General features: G+C 46.6%; 1 protein-coding gene across 7 annotated transcripts in view; it reads left to right on the top strand.

Moving 5' to 3' along the window:
* SPATA20 (spermatogenesis associated 20) overlaps window positions 1-21,664 on the top strand; it is a 2,039,700-nt gene that overhangs the window by 525,925 nt on the left and 1,492,111 nt on the right. For all 7 annotated transcript variants that reach the window (XM_086930841.1, XM_086930844.1, XM_086930843.1 and 4 more), the window contains one exon: window positions 4,284-4,438. In XM_086930841.1, coding sequence (XP_086786967.1) covers window positions 4,284-4,438 — 155 coding nt within the window. The remainder of the gene's footprint in view (window positions 1-4,283; window positions 4,439-21,664) is intronic.

Consider the following 21,664-nt stretch of genomic DNA (forward strand, 5'->3'; position numbering starts at 1 on the left):
CGAATAAGTATCTGTCTTTGAAAGAGCTTTCGGCAAAGTTGGCTATGCTTCTATGTCTGGTTTCATGCAGGCGAGTGTAGGATGTGCGCGCCTTGGATGTCGCGGCGAGAGTTTTTTCCCCTGATGGGGTGATTTTCACGTTGGGGTGTCGCACGAAGTGTGTTTCAAGGACGATTTCCTACCCATACTTCGTGGACACTCCCAAGTTGTGCGTGGTACAGTGTTTGAAAGCTTATGAGGAATTAACCTTGGAACTACGTCCTCCGGGCGAACGGCAGCTGCTAATCGCGTTGCGCAAGCCGCACAAGGCTGTCTCTTCTCCCACCATTGCCAGATGGGTTCGGTGGGTAATGCAGGAAGCAGGTATTGACACGAAACAGTTCGGTGCTCATTCAGCTAGAGGGGCCATGGCCTCGAAGGCTTTTTCTTTAGGTGCCAGATTGGAGGATTTGATGCGAGCTGCAGATTGGTCTTCGGACTCCACCTTTAAAAGGTTTTATTTCAAACCGGTGATTGATATTGCTCATTTGGTGGTGAGTAAGCTTTGAACTAGCATAATCTGAAGCCTCCGGTCCTGACATAGAATCGAAATTTGCCTAGCAGTGTAACGGTAAGTTTCAATTCTATTAAGGACACGGAGGCGAGGATTATCCCTTCCGAACTTCCTGGGGAGTTTTTTCCCACCCGTACGGCACTAAGTACTTAGGTTTTCCAGATCTGTGGTTGTGACAGCTGTGCATAGTGCGTTATATGCTTTTGGTACATTGACAGATTTTCCCTTTCACTGGACAAAAATTTCTCATTTGTTTGCCCATACCCTTGTTCTGGGATAGGGCTGTTGTTGTTTGTGTATTTTTGGCTGCTGTGACTTTTGTGAATAAAACAGCGGAGAAGGTACAAAAGCATAATCCTCGCCTCCGTTACACTGTTAGGCAAACAAAACAAGCATTGATAACGCTAAAAGTCTGATGGCCTCCATCAGGACTATAGTCTTTTCCAATGTTTGTTTGGTGGTGAAATCTCACCCCAAATTTGGCCAATAGTCCAAGAATGAAACAGGAAAAAGCTTTCTCTGACTGAATTAGCATTCTGTGACCAAATTAGGTTTACATCTGAAATAATGTCTTCATTTACCCTTCTGACCAGTTTACAGCAGTAAATAATTTAGTCCCAGTGCGAACCACACTCCAAAGAATGCCCCACTGTAAAAATGCCTGCATCGCATGGTCAGACGTTTCTTACAGGAGTGGTCAAACGTAAATGACAAATGTTTAATTTAAGAAAGTGAAGCACGCTGTTATGGTATCATTGGCGTGAGTCTCCCTTCCATTTTTTTGCTGATTGCCTCCTCTTTTTGATATGTTTTGCTGGTTAGATGCTTTGGGCACTGTGCCACTGCTATTCAGTGCCACAGTGCAAGTGCTCCCTATGTAAAATTGATATATTGATTAGTGACTCCATGACTTGGTTATTTGATTTACTTGTCAGATCCTAGTACCGTGCACCATATGTGCCCAGGGCTTGTACATCAAATGCTGCTGGTGGGCTTGCAGCACTGGTTGTGCCACCCACAGAAGCAGCTTGTAAAGTGTCTCACGCCTGCCATTGCAGAGCCTGTGTGCAGTCTAGTAATGCCATGTCGACTTGGTAAGTGCACCCACTTGCCAGTCCCTAAACCTTCCCTTTTCATCATATCAGACACCCCTATGGTAAGCCCAAGGGCAGCGTGCATTGTAAGGATAAGGTAGGACATGCCCTGGTGTGTGTGGCTGTCCTAATAGTGATTTACAGCCATTTTCTTTTTTCGCTATTGCAAGGCTACCTGTTCCCTATAGGCCAGAATGGGCAGTTTGATTATTATTATATCTTATAATCCTAACTGACTCAGGGAACTAGGAAGAAATTCAAATCAAATCAAAAACAGCTTTATTCGGTGTAAAATGTACATCCATAAAAGCAGAAATTCGAGTTTAGTGTGCCTAAACTCAGAATGATATACATCTTTTAGTGACGTTGGTTTTAACATTCTGTGTTTGAAAATACCACTTTTAGAAAGTTGGTATTTTCTTGCCTAACTATCCAAGCCTGTCTCTGCTAGGTTGTGTATTCCTTATCTGGAGTTTGAGTGACAGGGTTGCTGGAGGATTCCAGGAGACAGGGTGAGTCAGCACAGTGCTGATAGAGAGATCTACATGCAAATGGGGGGGGGGAGTTGCACCTGGGGCCTGAATAGGGCTGTGCCTTCCCTCCACAATGCTGGCTCCACCTCCTTTGGTATGTCTGATGCCCCTTGCCTACACTGTGAAAGGAAAGAAGGAGTCAAAGTGCTCCAGGACTGACCAGAACTGGTTTGGATTAGGCAGAGGCCTCTCTGCCTTCTGAGAACAAAGAGAATTGAGTATAAATATAGGGACCCAGACCCCAAGACTTTAGATCACTTCTGGAACAACAAGACAAGCATTTTGCCAAGGAGAAGAACCAAGGAAGCTGCAAGAGTTTGGACTGCCCCTCTGCCAGTGTGCTGTTGGCTGTGTTGGCCTTCAGTGGTTTCTTTATTGCCAAGGAAAGGAGAAGGAACTTTTAAAGAACTTTCATCATCTTGCAGAATATTACTCTAAGGGCTTGAACTTGTGCTTGCCTCATGCTGAAGCCTCAGGGACAGAAGACTTCACCTCCAGCTCCCATCAGAGTTTTCTTGCTGGGAATTCTGTCTACTGAAGCCTGCGTGTCGCTGGTAGCTGGAAGTGCGATGCATCGAGAGAAACCTGTCGCAGTCGCAGCTGTTGCTGTTGCATCGCCGGAGAAGCAGGTCGCGCCGCAGAGGTCACCGCCGCAAACCAGAGAAGCGTGCCTTCGCCAAAGCTGTTACCCGATGCATCGCCAGAGAAGCGTGTCGTCGCCGCTGCAAGGTCGCCGTCGCATCACCGGAGAAGCGTGTTGCAGGGCCTGTTGCCGCTCCAAAGCTACAGAGTTCTCCACATGGTCACTGGGCATGCACGCGCTGTCTTCACGTCGTCCATCTAGGACGCCATCTTATTGCACTGGATTGTCGCATCTCGACGCCATCTTGTGCATTGCAACCGGGCCGCAGGACATGAATCTACGCATCACCTGCGCTCCGGTAAGGATCAAGATGCATCCCCTACTCTGTGCAAGCATTAAAGCGCAACGCATCATCTCCCCCGAAGCACGGTACTGACGCATCTCCCACTCTGCAAGCCTTTTGATTATTTTGCGTTATGCATCCAGGTACTTTTGTGAGAACTGTATCGCATTTATCACGAACTTGAACTAAGCCACTTCTACCATCTTTAAGTCAATTTTAAGTACAGTATTGTGTATTTTTGTTGTTTGTGGTCTTGTGTTAAGTCTATATAAAGAATACATATTTTTTTAAAAACCTGTGTGGTGTCCATCTGTAGTGTTTTCACTGTATTACTGTGTATATTCACAAATGCTTAACACACTGCCTCTGATATAAGCCTGTTTGCTCGTGCCAAGCTACCAAGGGGGTGAGCAGGGGTTATCCGGTAGTGTAATCCCCTTTCCCTGACTTAGAAGCAAGGGAAAGGGGATTACACTACTATTTGGTCAAAGGTGTATACCATTGCCAACTAGATACCCCCAGTTCTAACACATGCCTACACTGCTGACATGTTTTTTACGGCTCCCAATATTTCAGCAGTTGTTTCTGATATTATTAAAGAGCCAAGAGAGTACTCTCCAGCATTCTAAATTCCCTCATCCTCAGCAGACGTAACTGGTTTTTGGATCATTTTGAGGGTAAAACTGACACAATCCGTGCTAATCTTGGCAATCATGCAGGTTTTTATACTCAGGCAGAAAAGAGGGTTTGTAAAACTCCCAAAATATCTCCCCAGAAATCTTTATATGCTAATCGCATTCCCTGCTCTTCATATTTGTATTTCTTTACTACTTTTCCTCACTGTGTTAATTTCTTACTTTCTTGCATTTCTGCCACTCATTGGGCCCTGCCTCCTCTCTTTCCAGGGTCCTGCTTCTTTCATAGGTTTCCTTGTTCTGCCTGCCTGCCTCCCTCTGCCTTTATTATCTCTCACTATGCCCTGCATGTTTCTCTGAGTCCGTTCTTCTCTTTGTACCGTTCTCGTTTCTGTTACTGTTTGCGGCTCTATTTCTCTCTATATTGCATTTGTTCTCTTTGTGCACCACTTTATTGTTAATGCCTGTAGCATTTTGCATATTTTCATGTGGGTTGTCCAAGCTTTGTGGTCCTCTCGTTCATTGTGATTTCCTGATTTTAGTTGGATATTCTACATGCCATTGGTGTCATGTCATGGAACGTGAATCATTTGAGAATGAAGATATTGGACGGATTATGAACCAGCACTTTGTCTCTATAAAGGTTGATCGAGAAGAACGGCCAGATGTGGATAAAGTCTACATGACCTTCGTACAGGTATAAGTCTCAAAATTGTACAGGGAATAATTTTAATCGAAATAAATTGTTCAAGGTAAGCCTTTAACTAAAAACATTGATGTGGAATTAAAAGAAGGTGGGTCACCGTGTGGGGGACCTTCTCTACCAACTGAGTGCATGTACCACTGGCTTCCCTTAATACCTAGAGCTGGAGAAGGTGAACTGTCTCGGAATGGACAAGTATTGTCCAGTCTCTCTCACTCTCTTCCTCAGCATATCTCTCCACTTGATCCCTTCTGTCCGGCTGTTGATGAGCTGAATGGGGAGGAGGGTTGGTATAATTATACTATTAGACTGGAATTAGACTGGGAATTAAGAGGATGGGGATGGACCAGCCTGCCATTTTCTCATCTTTTGTCATTAATACCCAGCCCTTTCATAATGCCAAGGGGACCTTCAGTAGCTGACAAGGAAGAGTGAGACAGGATCCTCAGTAGGCCAGAGGGGAAGATAGTGCTAGACTAATCAGCCTCTGTCTTTAATTCCTCTAGATCCAAGCCCACCTGGCTGTTAGTTGCCTTGAAGACAGGTCGCAGTTCAGGTTTATGAATGGACAGTCAGACTGGGATGGACAGAGTAGTCCCACTCTGTCATCCAATTGCCTTCCCAGCCTTATGGGAGTCAAACTCCAAACCTTCTCAATCCAGTTGACCGATACGTCAACTAGAAAGAGTAGTGAAGTGCTCCCTTTTTTGGGAGAAGGGAAAGTTTTTCCAATTATTGCCGACACCAGAAAAAAGGTGAATCATGGTTAATTAACATGTACAGAAATAACAGGCATTTTTTCAGTTTTACAGATGATTGATTAAAAAAAAGCTAAATTATTAACTCTGGGGACAGGTAAATGGTAGCCTGAATATTAGGCTTATGGCTGATGAAACACTATTGACGAAACGTGGAAAGGATTAAATGGTTTATTGTCTCCGTAATAGTCTTTACCTCCTACCTCATTGTCACACATGAAATGAACTAGATGTCATTGAGGTAGGTATGATTACATGTAATTCAACTGAGCTATTACTTGACATTTAGTGTATGTATTGTTGACAGTTTCAATCACCCAGTCATCATTTCCCTTCAAGACTGAATGTAGTTTGAGGCCCCTCTTACCAGAGTGTTAGCCAGTGGACAGGGCATGGACATTTGTAATGAATACATCTTCCCACAGGTTACTCACCTTATGAATTATCCTTCAATGCTTCAGACTGTTCTGGAAATCATTTTCTTAGTAATAGATTCGAAGTGTTGCCAGGTGGTGGCATGTGGCTTCAGCCATAACTATGCATCCAGTCCAGTCATGACGACACCGAAGTATATTAGACTTCAACTGGAACAATGATCTTGTTTTTCCGCTCATCAACATGTGTCTGCAGCACTCATTGTGTCCCTCCACAAAATCATTAGAAAGTAACTATGCCAAATGTCTTTCCTAAAACTGAAGCAGAACCCGAATGCCTTCCCTATGGTACCTTCTTATCGGAAGTCAATGAACCTTGACTTGATGTATGGCACAGCTGTCAAACTGCTGTGACAAAGTTGGCGGCACTCAGCCTCAATGTGTGAGACTAGTTGGTGTCCCTGGCTCTTGAGGAAATCTATTTCGATCTTCCAATCCTTCTTGTCCACAGACTTTGTCTGCGGTTCACTGTGGGCTCTCCGTACCGTCCGTAGGCTCGGAGGTGGGGAATCTTCCTGGTAGCAGTTTACCTACCAGGGTCTGTTAATATTAGGACAGATGCCCTCAGTCACCTTTTAGTAGAGATCACAAGTGGAAGCAACACCTCAAAGTGAAATTGGTGGTCTTCTCTTGTTTGTATTTTTTATTTGTGGATCTCTTCACAACAGCCCAGAACAGGAAATGTGCTTCCTTTTATGCCATAATATTCTCTTTAAATAGTTCCTTTGGAGATGCCCTCAAGTTCAAGTGGCCTTGACAAACTTTATACATTTCAGCTGATAATGCTTCTCCGCCAACATGCATCTATCCCTTTCCCTAACCCATAGGGTGGTACGGGTGAGTTCTGGTCTCCCCAACCCTTGGCTATTTCTCTCTTCTTCAGAGTGTACCCCAGTGTTGTGAACTGTTGTTCGATCTCTGTTAAGTCAGTGGTCTCCCAGATGCTTAGTAGCCCCAGATGTAGGGTTCATTGTGTATCTTTACCCAGGGCCTTAAACATGTGAGTCGTGGGTCCCTCCCACAATGGGTGTACCTTGGGGCCTGTCCATAGAGAATGATAATATGTGGCCCATTGGCTGCAGCCCTTTACACACCTGTCATCAGGTCTGGTCCCTATTTTAGCCAATAGCACCCCAGTGAGATATGATCGGTGAAGTATTTTAAGTTGGATCAGGCAAAGTCTCTGAGGTATGGCCTCCTCACGTGGGGGCATTAGCACCTTCTGCCAGTCTTCGTCCTCAAGAGGGCCCAAGTCTTCCTGCCATCGATCCCTAAGTTTCGAGAATGAATCTGGGAGGTTATTGCTTAATTTCTTATAAGTTAGGGATATTGCCTTAGATCTTAGGGGTCCATCGAGCAGGCGGTCTTACAGCGGCGGCGACTCTGGAATGTCTGTGAGGGATGGAAAGGCTGTGTGTAATGCCTGTCTGATTTGTAAATATCCATACCATTCTCCTTGGGATAACTGATATTTGTCCTGTAGCTCTCTAAAGGTCAAAACTGCCTCTTTCTGGACCAGATCTCTCGCTGTGGATATCCGTATGAGGTTACAAACCACAAAAAAGCAGACCAGGTCTAGAGATAGTGTTTGTCTGAACCGAACTATGATCCAGTTAGATGACTGTGTAAAAAAAGTACTCTTGGAAAAAAAGTGCGATAGAACGCACAATGTTGTTACAAGCACAAAGGGCTAGAATGATTCCCATCAGACCACCGTTATGATGGAAGTTACGTCATGTGGGAATTATTAAGACAATCCATCATGCGACCGACCAGATAGTGCCGGAGCGCGCGTGGGTGTCAAAAGTCTAGCTCTAGTGTTGAACCTAGACTAATGAGAAAAAAGTGCAGTGCTCAATTACTAGTGTAAAAGTGGATAAAATAGGCTACGTGGATCCTAATGACATTGAAAAGGGAATCCAAGTGTCTAAAGTTAAAAACACGCTAGGTAGTAAGACTACCCTGAAGCGCTAAGTACAACGGTCGACATGTTTCAGCTGTAGGGGCTGTTGCCCCAGCTTTCTTCAGGACCTAAACTGGCTACTGCAAACACACAGAATAAGTTCAGTGAAAAACCATTCATTTGAGTCAACAGATCAATCAATAGATGTACTTAAAAAGTTACATATCTGGTAGGAGCCTTGCCCACTGGTGGAAGAAGGAACTCGCTTCTTCCTATTGAAAAGACAAAAAGTCTTATTAAATTGCAAAAATACTTAAATCCACAGAATAAACCACGTGAATACACAGTAAGGACAAACACACATGCATGAATAATCGGCATTCCGCATAGTTAGGAAAAGCATATTAGCTAGATCACATGGAGGCATTTCCTCAATGTGATACTCACCCAGCTTTGTGTGGGTGAAAGCCTCACCTCACCCGGCGACCGCTCGGGAGTAGGAGGCCCCGCTCTGTAGTGTAGAAAAAGGACATTCTTAGCACATATCTATGAAGTGTCCAGCCTAATTGCTCTACACCTGTAACCCAGCCAAGGTGTGTAAAAGACCCACTATGTACCCCAGCGCCCCCTCTCACAGAGACTAGCACTAGTTGGTATCAGGTGGTCCCAAATAACGACATTGGAACCCAGTTTAGACACAAAAAGGTGCCTCTATCCATCTAAGTATGGCGGTGTTGCTGTGCAAGAATTTATACAGAACCACAGCTTAAAGGTAAGAGTAGGCAGCGACCAATATCAACTCTATCCCCTGGAGGAAGATGTTACTCAAATACCAAGGGACCCCATAACTGACATAAGAAACGCTACAAGAACCCTCTAGGTTTAAGACCGTCTAAATTCCCTAAGTGATAGGTAAAACAAACCCCATGCACAGACACTGACTCGTGTATTGTGCGTGCATAGGCATAAGGGAAAGAACCGTCACAGGCTTACCTGTCCGTCGGTGCCCCTGTTTAGAGACCAAGCGGAAGTGGAGGTCAGGATGAAACAGATGGAGCCCCCTATATAGACCCCTGTGATAGGGTGGAAGCTCTCACCTACAGTCTCGGAGGGGGGAGCGCGGGAACCGGCATCAAAACGAGCACTTCTCACTCGCGCATGCGCGATAGACAATATGAGAACAAACGCTTCTCATTCGCGCATGCGCCATGATGCAGGCCAGCGGGTTGTATTCCACTGGATGTCAATGTCGGTTGTCGTGTCGGTCGCCGCTAAGAATACCCATGAGTATTTACAAAGTTATTATACAGAACCCATGGTTGAGGAATGTAAATACTGATTTTATCAACGATCCTTTCTCTGACAGCGCACAAGCGCCCACGGGGCACGCTAATCAGTAGTCAAGGTCCGCCCCCCGATAACAAGCAGGAGCCCCTGGGGAACACTAGCTCCAGAGACAAGTGCACTGGGGCGTCCTTAAGTGCAACCCCCCAGTCGGCTGTGTCTAGTAGAAAGACAAACCAGGGGTTAGGGGAAACATAACTAAACTACTATTTTTGGGTAGTTGGAACCCATCTCCCCTCATTAAAAGTATTGAGATATAACCATCAGCATGACAACAATAGTACCCCATGGTCAGGGCTGTAAGTTGTAATGAACACCGAGGACACTATGGACATGATAGACCTAGAATAGGCCCCGAGGGAGTCTCTGTATGTGGTAAAGCCCGCTTATATCCCTTAAGAAAAACTCAATGTCTTAAAACTACATTCAGTCTAAGTCGCCCCATATGTAATTGGAGAGTGCACATGAAATTGTCATCACTCTATGTCAGAGGAGAGGAGGATAGGGATGAGTGGGAACATACAAACCAAGGCTGGGTGAGCTAATGGTGCAAACGTAAATTCGTTCGCATCTTTAAACACTGACCCGCAACTAACAAGTTGCTCTAATACTGGAAAAAACAAGGGTGGGGGAGGGTCAAGGGGAATATTTAAAGACCTGTCTGCTCATACCCCTATTGACAAGTTTACAAACCACAAAAAAGCAGACCAGGTCTAGAGATAGTGTTTGTCTGAACCGAACTATGATCCAGTTAGATGACTGTGTAAAAAAAGTACTCTTGGAAAAAAAGTACTTTTTTTCCAAGAGTACTTTTTTTACACAGTCATCTAACTGGATCATAGTTCGGTTCAGACAAACACTATCTCTAGACCTGGTCTGCTTTTTTGTGGTTTGTAAACTTGTCAATAGGGGTATGAGCAGACAGGTCTTTAAATATTCCCCTTGACCCTCCCCCACCCTTGTTTTTTCCAGTATTAGAGCAACTTGTTAGTTGCGGGTCAGTGTTTAAAGATGCGAACGAATTTACGTTTGCACCATTAGCTCACCCAGCCTTGGTTTGTATGTTCCCACTCATCCCTATCCTCCTCTCCTCTGACATAGAGTGATGACAATTTCATGTGCACTCTCCAATTACATATGGGGCGACTTAGACTGAATGTAGTTTTAAGACATTGAGTTTTTCTTAAGGGATATAAGCGGGCTTTACCACATACAGAGACTCCCTCGGGGCCTATTCTAGGTCTATCATGTCCATAGTGTCCTCGGTGTTCATTACAACTTACAGCCCTGACCATGGGGTACTATTGTTGTCATGCTGATGGTTATATCTCAATACTTTTAATGAGGGGAGATGGGTTCCAACTACCCAAAAATAGTAGTTTAGTTATGTTTCCCCTAACCCCTGGTTTGTCTTTCTACTAGACACAGCCGACTGGGGGGTTGCACTTAAGGACGCCCCAGTGCACTTGTCTCTGGAGCTAGTGTTCCCCAGGGGCTCCTGCTTGTTATCGGGGGGCGGACCTTGACTACTGATTAGCGTGCCCCGTGGGCGCTTGTGCGCTGTCAGAGAAAGGATCGTTGATAAAATCAGTATTTACATTCCTCAACCATGGGTTCTGTATAATAACTTTGTAAATACTCATGGGTATTCTTAGCGGCGACCGACACGACAACCGACATTGACATCCAGTGGAATACAACCCGCTGGCCTGCATCATGGCGCATGCGCGAATGAGAAGCGTTTGTTCTCATATTGTCTATCGCGCATGCGCGAGTGAGAAGTGCTCGTTTTGATGCCGGTTCCCGCGCTCCCCCCTCCGAGACTGTAGGTGAGAGCTTCCACCCTATCACAGGGGTCTATATAGGGGGCTCCATCTGTTTCATCCTGACCTCCACTTCCGCTTGGTCTCTAAACAGGGGCACCGACGGACAGGTAAGCCTGTGACGGTTCTTTCCCTTATGCCTATGCACGCACAATACACGAGTCAGTGTCTGTGCATGGGGTTTGTTTTACCTATCACTTAGGGAATTTAGACGGTCTTAAACCTAGAGGGTTCTTGTAGCGTTTCTTATGTCAGTTATGGGGTCCCTTGGTATTTGAGTAACATCTTCCTCCAGGGGATAGAGTTGATATTGGTCGCTGCCTACTCTTACCTTTAAGCTGTGGTTCTGTATAAATTCTTGCACAGCAACACCGCCATACTTAGATGGATAGAGGCACCTTTTTGTGTCTAAACTGGGTTCCAATGTCGTTATTTGGGACCACCTGATACCAACTAGTGCTAGTCTCTGTGAGAGGGGGCGCTGGGGTACATAGTGGGTCTTTTACACACCTTGGCTGGGTTACAGGTGTAGAGCAATTAGGCTGGACACTTCATAGATATGTGCTAAGAATGTCCTTTTTCTACACTACAGAGCGGGGCCTCCTACTCCCGAGCGGTCGCCGGGTGAGGTGAGGCTTTCACCCACACAAAGCTGGGTGAGTATCACATTGAGGAAATGCCTCCATGTGATCTAGCTAATATGCTTTTCCTAACTATGCGGAATGCCGATTATTCATGCATGTGTGTTTGTCCTTACTGTGTATTCACGTGGTTTATTCTGTGGATTTAAGTATTTTTGCAATTTAATAAGACTTTTTGTCTTTTCAATAGGAAGAAGCGAGTTCCTTCTTCCACCAGTGGGCAAGGCTCCTACCAGATATGTAACTTTTTAAGTACATCTATTGATTGATCTGTTGACTCAAATGAATGGTTTTTCACTGAACTTATTCTGTGTGTTTGCAGTAGCCAGTTTAGGTCCTGAAGAAAGCTGGGGCAACAGCCCCTACAGCTGAAACATGTCGACCGTTGTACTTAGCGCTTCAGGGTAGTCTTACTACCTAGCGTGTTTTTAACTTTAGACACTTGGATTCCCTTTTCAATGTCATTAGGATCCACGTAGCCTATTTTATCCACTTTTACACTAGTAATTGAGCACTGCACTTTTTTCTCATTAGTCTAGGTTCAACACTAGAGCTAGACTTTTGACACCCACGCGCGCTCCGGCACTATCTGGTCGGTCGCATGATGGATTGTCTTAATAATTCCCACATGACGTAACTTCCATCATAACGGTGGTCTGATGGGAATCATTCTAGCCCTTTGTGCTTGTAACAACATTGTGCGGTCTATCGCACTTTTTTTCCAAGAGTACTTTTTTTACACAGTCATCTAACTGGATCATAGTTCGGTTCAGACAAACACTATCTCTAGACCTGGTCTGCTTTTTTGTGGTTTGTAAACTTGTCAATAGGGGTATGAGCAGACAGGTCTTTAAATATTCCCCTTGACCCTCCCCCACCCTTGTTTTTTCCAGTATCCGTATGAGGTCCCATTTATCAAATCCAGGGAGGTATCCCAGTCTTCCCAGCTTCTGCGTAAACCACAACGGCGTGGCTAGCGAGAGAGTGTCTGCCCAGCCCAGTCGAGCCGTGACCAAACGCCAAATGTCATGGGTATGTTTGATTAGTCCAAAGAATTCCCCTGAATTCTTCTTATCAGAAGTGTAGAGAGCCCCCAGATATCCCGAGCGGTCGGTTTGGTATCTATCCAGGGCATATGCCAGATCGTACGGGGGGAAATACACCCAATGGTTGACTCTCACTAATTGTGACGCCCAATAGTACCGTTGTAGGTCAGGAAGGGCTGTGCCCCCGTCATACCATCCTTTTGTCCGTTTCTGTCGAGCAATTCTAGGGGCTCTCCAATCCCACAGTAATGTGGTAACCTCAATCTACCGCTTTGAAGTATGAGTCTGGGATTCTGTGGGGGAAATTCTGGAGGACATAAAGAAATCGTGGAAAGGCTAGCATCTTGAATAATGCCGCCCTCCCCACCAACGTTAGAGGCAGAGTCCTCCAGTGTTTCACATCTGCGCATAATCTGGCCAGAGGCAGGACCAAATTTGAATCGAAGAATCTGGATGGGACCGGAGTAATAAAGATCCCCAGGTAGCGGAAACCATCCGTTACTACCGATAGTGCACAATGTGGTGGGAGGCGTGGCGCTTCCCCTGTCAGCATGAACAGGACTGATTTATGCCAATTTATGGCATCACCTGAGTATTTACCAAAGTTTGTAAATAGGTCTAAGACTACTATAGACTTGTATGGGGATGACAGATACAATAGGATATCTACGTACAGCGATATACGATCTTCCACCTCATCTGCCCAGCGCAGGCCACGCACCATCACGTCTCTACGTATCCAGGCGGCCAGTGGCTCCAACACAAGGGCGAAAATCAGCGGGACAACGGGCATCCATGCCCTGTGCCCCTGTGGAGTTCGAACGGTTGGGAAGAGAAACCATTAACCTTTACTTGCCCCAGCACTCCCGTATATAGGGGTCTGAGTGTGTCAAGAGTCTATATCCCCATCTCGTGAGGGCCTTGGCTTTCTGACCCACTAGGTGTGTTTCTTGTAGCAGGGCGACGTCCGGCGAGTGTCGCTTTAGGTAGTGTTGCACTATGCCCCTCTTAATTTTATCTCCCACCACATTAACGTTCCAATAAAAGTATGTTTACTACCCATCCGCATGTCTGTATTTTACCTCGCGTCCCTGTCTACGGATCAATTCTGCATAGGAGAGTACATCATATTGTATACATGGCAACTGTCGTTCAACCTTCAATATATCATTACAATATTGTGAATAGGAAAGAATCAGCAATATTCTATGCAATTCTACATTCACTAGCGTATTCAAGCATCGTAGCAAGTCAGTCCGAAAATCAATAAACCCGACAACATTGAAAGAAACCCTACCCCCCCCCACCCTCACCCCCTCCCCCCTCCCCCCTCCCTGCGCCCCTGCCCGTGGATTCAAAACTACCCACCCCCCAACTTGGCAGAGTGCTTTTCTCCCTCCCCAGAAAGGTACTAGTGCACGGGGAAAGTTGCCCCCCCATGGGTCAGAACATAGAAACTGAAAGTATAGCCATCCACTCTGTAAACATCGGAGTTCCCCCGTAATATAGGCAGATAGACAAAAAGGGCATATCTGTACTTGGTAGTAACTTCTCAATAACAAATCACACAATTTTAAGCAGAAACCCCCATCTCCCCACCCCCATTACTTGCGTTCTCTTGAGTGTCCCAGCATGGGCCGACTATGCCCAAGACTCCTGAGCCTCATTCCTGTTACTCCAGGCGACTAGAGTTATCGTCTGGGGGATTATTGTCCTGCCCCTCCTGACCATCTCTAGGCTGGCTTGGGCAGTTCAGCCGGTGTCCCCTCTGGTTCCCTACTGTGGACCAGCCCTCCATCCACTCCCAGACGGCCGCTGGTGAATCAAAAAAACAGGATTTACCATCCGATTCGATCCTCAGTTTCGCAGGAAATAACATTGCATACTTGACCTCTCTGTCCCTCAATTCCCTCTTCCCGGCCTGGAAACTGCGTCTTTGTGCCTGAACTTTAGCCGTAAAATTAGGATAGAAGGTGACCTCGTAGTTCTCAATCTTCACAGGGGGTTCGAGCGTGCCCTCTGTAAGATGATGTCTCTATTGCGATAATTGAAGACTTGCGCTATGCGCGGGGAGTCACCCATGTCGCCATTTTTAGCCCATGCAAATTTAGCCAGTTGCTTTTGGGGATTGTTCCTGAGGCCCTTTCCCCCAGTTGCCATGTTGACACTGTGTCACTAGCCCCACTCCTTAATGCAGGTGGGGGGGCGGGAGACGAGTCCAGCCACCACAAAACCTCCCAATGGTATCTCGGCCGTTGTATGGACGCAGCCCCACTTGTCTGACCGTGGGCAAGAACGCAAGTCCGCACTTCCCCCTCTCGGACTGCCGCTTCAGCCCCGGATTCACCACCCGGCCTTGTTTACTGTGCCCCTGGGATATATCACCGGCAGTGGACGTTCTCGCCGATAGCCCGGGAAGACACACCCATCCCCTACTCATCCGAAGGTACCACCATACACCACTCTGATCTCCGAAGGCGTCCGTAGGGGCAGTCCACAGGCTGCAGAGGGAAGCGCGCCGGATTCTGCCCGACACCACAGCCGGCCGTCGCCTCCCAGCTCCGGGCCCCACCTCAGGGGTGTTCCCCCTATAGCCGGCGATCAATCAAGGGCCTCTGCAATTCAGCAGGTCTCCGAAACTTTGCTGTTTATCTGAGCCAGTGGCTGCTGACATAGGCACCCTCCCGCCTGCAATATGCCCCGGTGATCTGTAAGCTGGCGCGTTGTATTGGTTTCCTGCGCCGGAGTATCTTTGTTAATTAGGCCCCAACTTAAACATCAATATGTACATTTGGCTGCACCCTGAAAGAGCATCATAGTGTCCACCAAAATAGTCCTCAAGCTGAATTCACGAAATGTAGCTGTCTAATTGTCAAGCCGGGACTTTGCTTAGAGTTCTGATCCCTCCGGCCACCGGTATAGCATCACCACATAGACCCCACCGACCTCAATCAGCCAGTGTCATCCAAGATCTGGGGGATGGAGGGGGGGGGCCACCATGCTCCTGCGCAAGGCCGTCTCTCAAAAGCGGCTCTCAAATTGGGCCCAGCACCGGCCGGGACGCACAGCGGGGCACCAGGGATCATGGGGCTGCCCGGGGCCCCTGCAGCATACCTCAGGTGCCTCTGTCCCCACAATTGCCTCTACTTCGCGGGCCCGCAGAGAAGCCAGTTGGCCGCCACCACTCACCCACTCCTTCCTGGGCGGGAGTCGATCTCTGGGTCGGTTGCTGCAATGTCCACCGCTTAGGCCCCGACGCCGGGCCCTCGCGTAGGCCTACCTCTCCTGGGGCCGTTGGGGAGCACGCCAGTCACCTCCACAGCATACCGCTGCTCCCCCGCCTCTCGCAACGGCACCACGGCCGATCCGCCGCACCTTCGCTTCCTCGACATCGGGCACTCAGGACTTGCAGAGCACCCTGGCGCGACCATCAGCGACGGGGAGCCGCCATCTTTTCCCGCCGTCAGGAGGCTCCGATAGTAGGGCCGCGCCGATCGCGCACCCTTCTCTCCCGTTTTGGGTCTAGTAAGCTTCCGATGTGGTCTGGGGGTAAATCGTCACATTGCCTCTCTAATTTCCCTCGTGGATGACTGTGGATAGCTCAGTATCGACCATGGGGAGACGGGAACTCCTCTAGTCCGCGGCCATCACAGTTGGCTGCTAGCCACGCCCCCCAGAAACCCCCATTTCTAACATTGGTGGTCAGCGATGAGGATGTGGACTTGCGTTTGTGCCTTACATACAGTGATTGGTGTAAACTAGTGTAGTGCAGATCATTATATAACCACATACTATTGGTTAACATTTCTTTTTGGATTTTCTGCAACTTGAGAACTGCCAAATCTTTCATTATGAACATGCCAGCATCTATTGCATATGACCAACCCAGCATCTATTGCATCTCTTGACATTGAATTTTAAGAGGATAGGGTGGAAAACTACACCGTGTCGCAACGGAAAAAGCCGTCTGGAAGAAATTTAAAATCGTTGTAAGAGGCCTCACCAGAAAGGAGGAATACCAAAAGGTGTTGAGTGCAGGATGAGGATCCTCTGGTCGAGGCAGAGAATTTGGATGGGCAGCAGGAGGGTCTGTTGAATCTGTTAGGGGAGAGGGTACCTTCCAGAGATGGCAGCAGTGTGTCTTCAAGAGGGCTGTCGCCAGAGGAGCTGGAGGACAGAGAGAGAAATTGAGTGCATGATAGGAGCTTGTGAAGCTTAGGCTGGGGAAGGAGGATAAGGAATTGGAATTGGAAAGGCAGAAATTGGCTCTAGAAGAAAAGAGGATGCTCTCCGAGCATGAAAGAGTTTTGAAGGAGCTGGACATAAACACCAAGATTGCAGAGTCCAGTTCCAATGGTGGCAGCTTATTGCCAGTGCCTAGAGAAGGGCGGGTGTACATCCCTAAGGAAGTGATTAAGGATTTTGTGAAGAGTGAGGACATTGGTCAGTGGCTTAAGGCATAGGAGCAATGAGGTCCCACAGAATCCCTGAGAAAAAAGGGGGATTGGGGTTGTGGAGCCACTTCAGAGCCTTCCTGCTGGGTCTAGCTCATGATGTGCCTCTAGCAGGGCATTTGGGGCAAGTCAAGACCTTTGAAAGGCTTGTCACCCACTTTCACTTGCCCAGAATGCGCAAGGATTCTGACACCCACTGCTAATAACCAGAAATTCGTTATTTTGAGACTAATTACATCAATCCAAACCCTAGCAATGCAAAGGCCTGCAGATATAATATTAATTGAAACTAAAGGTTTGGATAGACAGCTTGAATCGGATACCGAACCCAATACTATTTCTTTCTCAGTAAAATGGATTGTCATGCCTGATAACCTGCTCGACACCGATGCTATCTCAAACCAGAATGTAGTTAACCGGGACATGTAACAAACATATGGCTGAGATCAGCAGCATACATGTTACACTTAGGGCAGTACAACTTCGAGGAGACCTGGGAGGTAGCCCATTTCGAAATTACCTGCGGGGTGTAATATAACTTGAACATAGTACGGTGTTGTTGCAGCTTTAGTTTAATCGAAGAGACGGCCAAATTTATTGTAGCCATGGAATAAAAGGCCTCTTCCGTATTAATTCCAATTGTGAACATACGATTAATTTTGGCTACTGTCTCCAATCCGTCATCTACCATTGCAGACAAGAGGCTCTGGTAAGCTTTCCCAATCTGACCCTGAGCAGAGGTATAAAAAATAGCCTGCAATAGATCAGAAGTATGGGGAGGGCAAACATTCCCTTCCCTTGTATGAAATAATCCCTGACTTGCAGGTACTTAAAAAATGAATTGTGGGATATCCCAAACTCATCTTTTTAGGAGAAAAAATACCTAAAACCACATTCATCATACATCTGCCCTAACCGTATTATTCCACTCTGTTGCCACCTTCTACAGACAGAGTCTGAAAATATGCCCGGGAGCCTAGGATTATCACACAAGAGAGTAAATTCATGTAAATCTGGCAGAGCAAAAGTTTTACAGATATCTTGCCAGATACGGTAAATGTGCCTAACTACCTTGAAACGAACTCTCTTGAAATAGTTTGGGTCCGACTTATAATATAGAAGAAACCCATTGTTAGTACCAAAAGCAAGCTGATACGCAAACCATATGTTGACCATAGTGGGACCCAAAAGTAAACTGTATACGATTAAGATATGCAGACCAAAAATACATTTGGAACATGGCGGCCGGAAGCTAACGGCCGCGACAGAGAGCTCCCGTACTCCCGTACTCCCGTGATATGTGACCTATGGAGAAGGCTACTGCACCTAAATGACACGTTAAGTACCCGCTGAGGCGATTTTTTCGCATATGAAGTACTCTCAGGGAATGCAAAAACAAAAAGGAATGAAAAAGAGGTAGATTCCACTTACTGGTTGCTGTCGGGGCTGCACTCCGGCTGCCGCTGCCCCTGTTGATTGACGATTGCTGCCGGCTTTCTGGGTTTCGCGGCTGGGCTGCCACCTCTGGTTGATGCATTTGCTGGCTTTTGCCCCCCCTTGCCTGGACTCGGCTTGCCGGTGTCTGATTGTTGGCTTCGGTGCTTTGTTTGTTTGCCGCCATGGCTGAGCTGTCGGGGCCGGGCGCGGGTGTTCGCGTCTTTGCGTCCGTGGTTGCCTCCGCTGCCCTGCCTGGTTCCTGTGTCTTGGCGTGGTGTACCCGCGCGTTTGCCTGGTGTTTTTGAGGTTCGGCTGCTGCCTCCATCCTCCCACTCTTTTGCGTACCCCGACAGGCAAGACAGACGAGAAAACTTTCCAGCATTTTCTCTTCTGGGGTGGTTATTCGCACTGTTTTGCTTTTCTCTCAAAATTCAAGATTCTATATAGTGAAAAAATCTAAAGAGCTCAGGAGTGAGGCTTACAGATGGTGCTGATCGGCCCGGGCAAGGTGGTGTTGGAGCTCCATTGCAACCACGCTTTCGGTGCTGCCAGAGTGTGGAGGCGGAGGGCCCTTCTTTTTCAACGGCGTCTACCTTTGAGCGCAGCACTGACGCCTTTTTTTCATATTTCTTGGTAGACAGCGTGGCTACAGGACTTGGAAGACCTACAAGACCTACATTTTTGCATGATCTACAGGAAATTAAACCATCACAAGGAGAGGTAGGACGTAACAAAAATGAAGGGTGTTTGTATGAGCAGAGGAAGGCGATCACTATAAGCAGCATATGCCCCTCTCCATTATCTAGGGGATACGCATGTTATTCCCTAAAAAAATCTGAGCCTAAATTACTTTACCATATGGAGAAGGAAGCGGGTAGTAGCCCTGATAGTAAAGAGAGCTCTGCTAAAGAAATAACCCCCTCTGCGCCTGGGATCTGTCGGTACACGCTGCCCAATAGGCCCCCTAGCAGCTAAGCTCAAATAACAAACCCAAAAGTTGTTTCTCCTCCTATAGTGGTAGTCAAGGCGACCACTAGACAGGTAGTAGGTTTATCTGTAGGTGCCTCTGCGGAGGGGACCCCCCCGGGTAGAGGTAAAGGGCGTAAGAAAAAACCTAGGGGGAGCACCAAAATTAAAATTACGCCTTCACTGAAATCTTTCTATAAAGTTACCTCCACAAGCTCGGCAGTGTCTGGGCAGAAAACCGCACATACAATAACTTAAAGGGTAGGGATAAGGCACCGGTGTTAAAAATGGCCACAGCTTCCATTCCGATTACAACTCTGGTCTCTGCAACTACAGCTTCTGATATTATCAGGAACCAGGTGGTGAGTGAGTTAAACATGCAACCCCTCAGTGAAATTTCTGAACATTTAGACATTGTGAAGAGCCCGTCCATGCAGGTTCATACGGTAACTGTCCACCCGTCAATAGAGCTGTCAAAGAGCTTTTCAGCATTAGAGATCCTGCAAATTGATCAGGCCGATGTCTCGACAACTTTGGTGAAAGAGGGTGGATCCCACTCAGAACTGCAGAAGCATGGAACCCCTGTGTTACCTAGTCAACCTTCTTCTTCTTTAACACCTTTGTCATCTATTCAGTCTGTCCACTCTATCCCTGGTTCTTTGGATGTGTCTGGACCCCCAGGGACGTTGGCCCATATTCTGTTAAGCCTGAAGGATGACATCAGTAGGAGGTTTACTACCTCAGAGGCTAACCAGGCAGCTATCCAGGCCTCATGCGAAGCACTCGCTCAGAAGCTAGAAGAGGTCTCCCAAAGAACGAACGCTCTTGAGGCAGAATTTCCAAAAATAAAGGAGGCCCTTAATGAGTCTTCTGCCTCAATGAGTAAAATGGTTAAACAAAATCAAGAGCTAAAAGATGATATAGAGCGGTTAGAGAATCACTCAAGGAAGAACAACCTGAAAATCTTAAATATCCCGAAGATTTAGAAGGGAACGATTTAAAGAAATTAGTTGTTTCCCTCTTGAAGGATACCATCTTGAAAGACTCAGAGGAAGTAGGTGCTGACTTATGCGTGGATATTCAAAGAGTGCATCGTGACCCATTCAGAAGAGTTCCTGGAAGAGAACGCCCCAGAACAATTCTGGTGAATTTCCTAACATATGCCATGAAGGAGAGGATTTTATCACTCGCTCTGAAAGTCAGTCACTTAAAATGTAGTTCCTTCTCTACCGTTTTTTCTTTTTTAATCCGCTCTGACGTCTCTCATATTACGGCTGCTAAGCAATGGGAGATGGGAAAGAGAATGACGATCTTGAACGCCTTGGGGGCTAAGACCCAATTAAGATTTCCCGCATTGCTACGTATAATGTGGAATAACCACATGTATAACATTCGTCATGTTGAAGAGGTCGACTCCCTAATAGAGAGGATCAGAGAGGAAAGTCGGGAGGAGAGTAGCAGTGGGGGTGGAAGCGTCAGTAAGGGTTAGTAAGGTGTAAAAATGTCAATAAGCCTATCGGCTAAAGATATTATGTTTAGCATTTTCTTTTTTTTCTCTCCTTTTAGAATAGGTTAGATGTCTATGGTGTGTAGCCGAGAATTTAATTAATTAAATCAAGTAGTTTTTGTCACATGTTGGGGGAGGAGGAGTTCTCTGTCTAAGGGCATTGCCCAGAGGAAAGGGAGGGTTCCCTATGGGAATAAAGGATCGACGGGATCACGGGTGGGAGAGAGGGTGGGTCTCTGGGAGGGTGTTAGGGGGAGCACGGGTGGGATCGCAGTGGGAGACAATAAAAAAAAGTCCTTCTTTCATCGTAGCAGTCAGTGGAAATTTACTTTCAGCCTGTTTAAAGTTGAAGAGAAACCTGATACAGAATGGCATTGAATGAAATAAAGCTCCTGTCATGGAATGTTAAAGGTCTTTGTTGCCCTAGAAGACAAAGGATAATAATGAAATATTTGGAACAATCCTCTGCACAAGTTATTCTTTTACAAGAAACCCATTAAATCAACGTATGCTCTTGGAACGTGCACGGTTTTAGCACCATGGAGCAGGACCATGAAACACAAATTGTTTTTGAGGAACTGGATATAATACTATTACAAGAAACCTGGAACCTGACTCAACTAGGATTTCCAGGCTTTACGGACCACCACATACTTGCAGAAAAGCACGCAAAATATGGTCATCACCGGGGTGGCCTAACAATCCTTGTTTCTCAGAAATACAATTGGAACCAGGAAATACTGGATGTTGGCCTAAACTGGGTTCAAACAATAAAAATTACAATACAGCCCCTGCACCAATTGTTACTTTTAAACATTTAGATGCACCCAGATCGTAAAGCAAAAAAGGAAAAATTGGAAATAGTGTTTAAACTGATTAAAACCTTACGAAAAACCAATAAACAATG

Source organism: Lissotriton vulgaris, chromosome 7 (genome assembly GCF_964263255.1).
Source record: "Lissotriton vulgaris chromosome 7, aLisVul1.2, whole genome shotgun sequence".
NCBI classification, from domain to species: Eukaryota; Metazoa; Chordata; class Amphibia; order Caudata; family Salamandridae; genus Lissotriton; species Lissotriton vulgaris.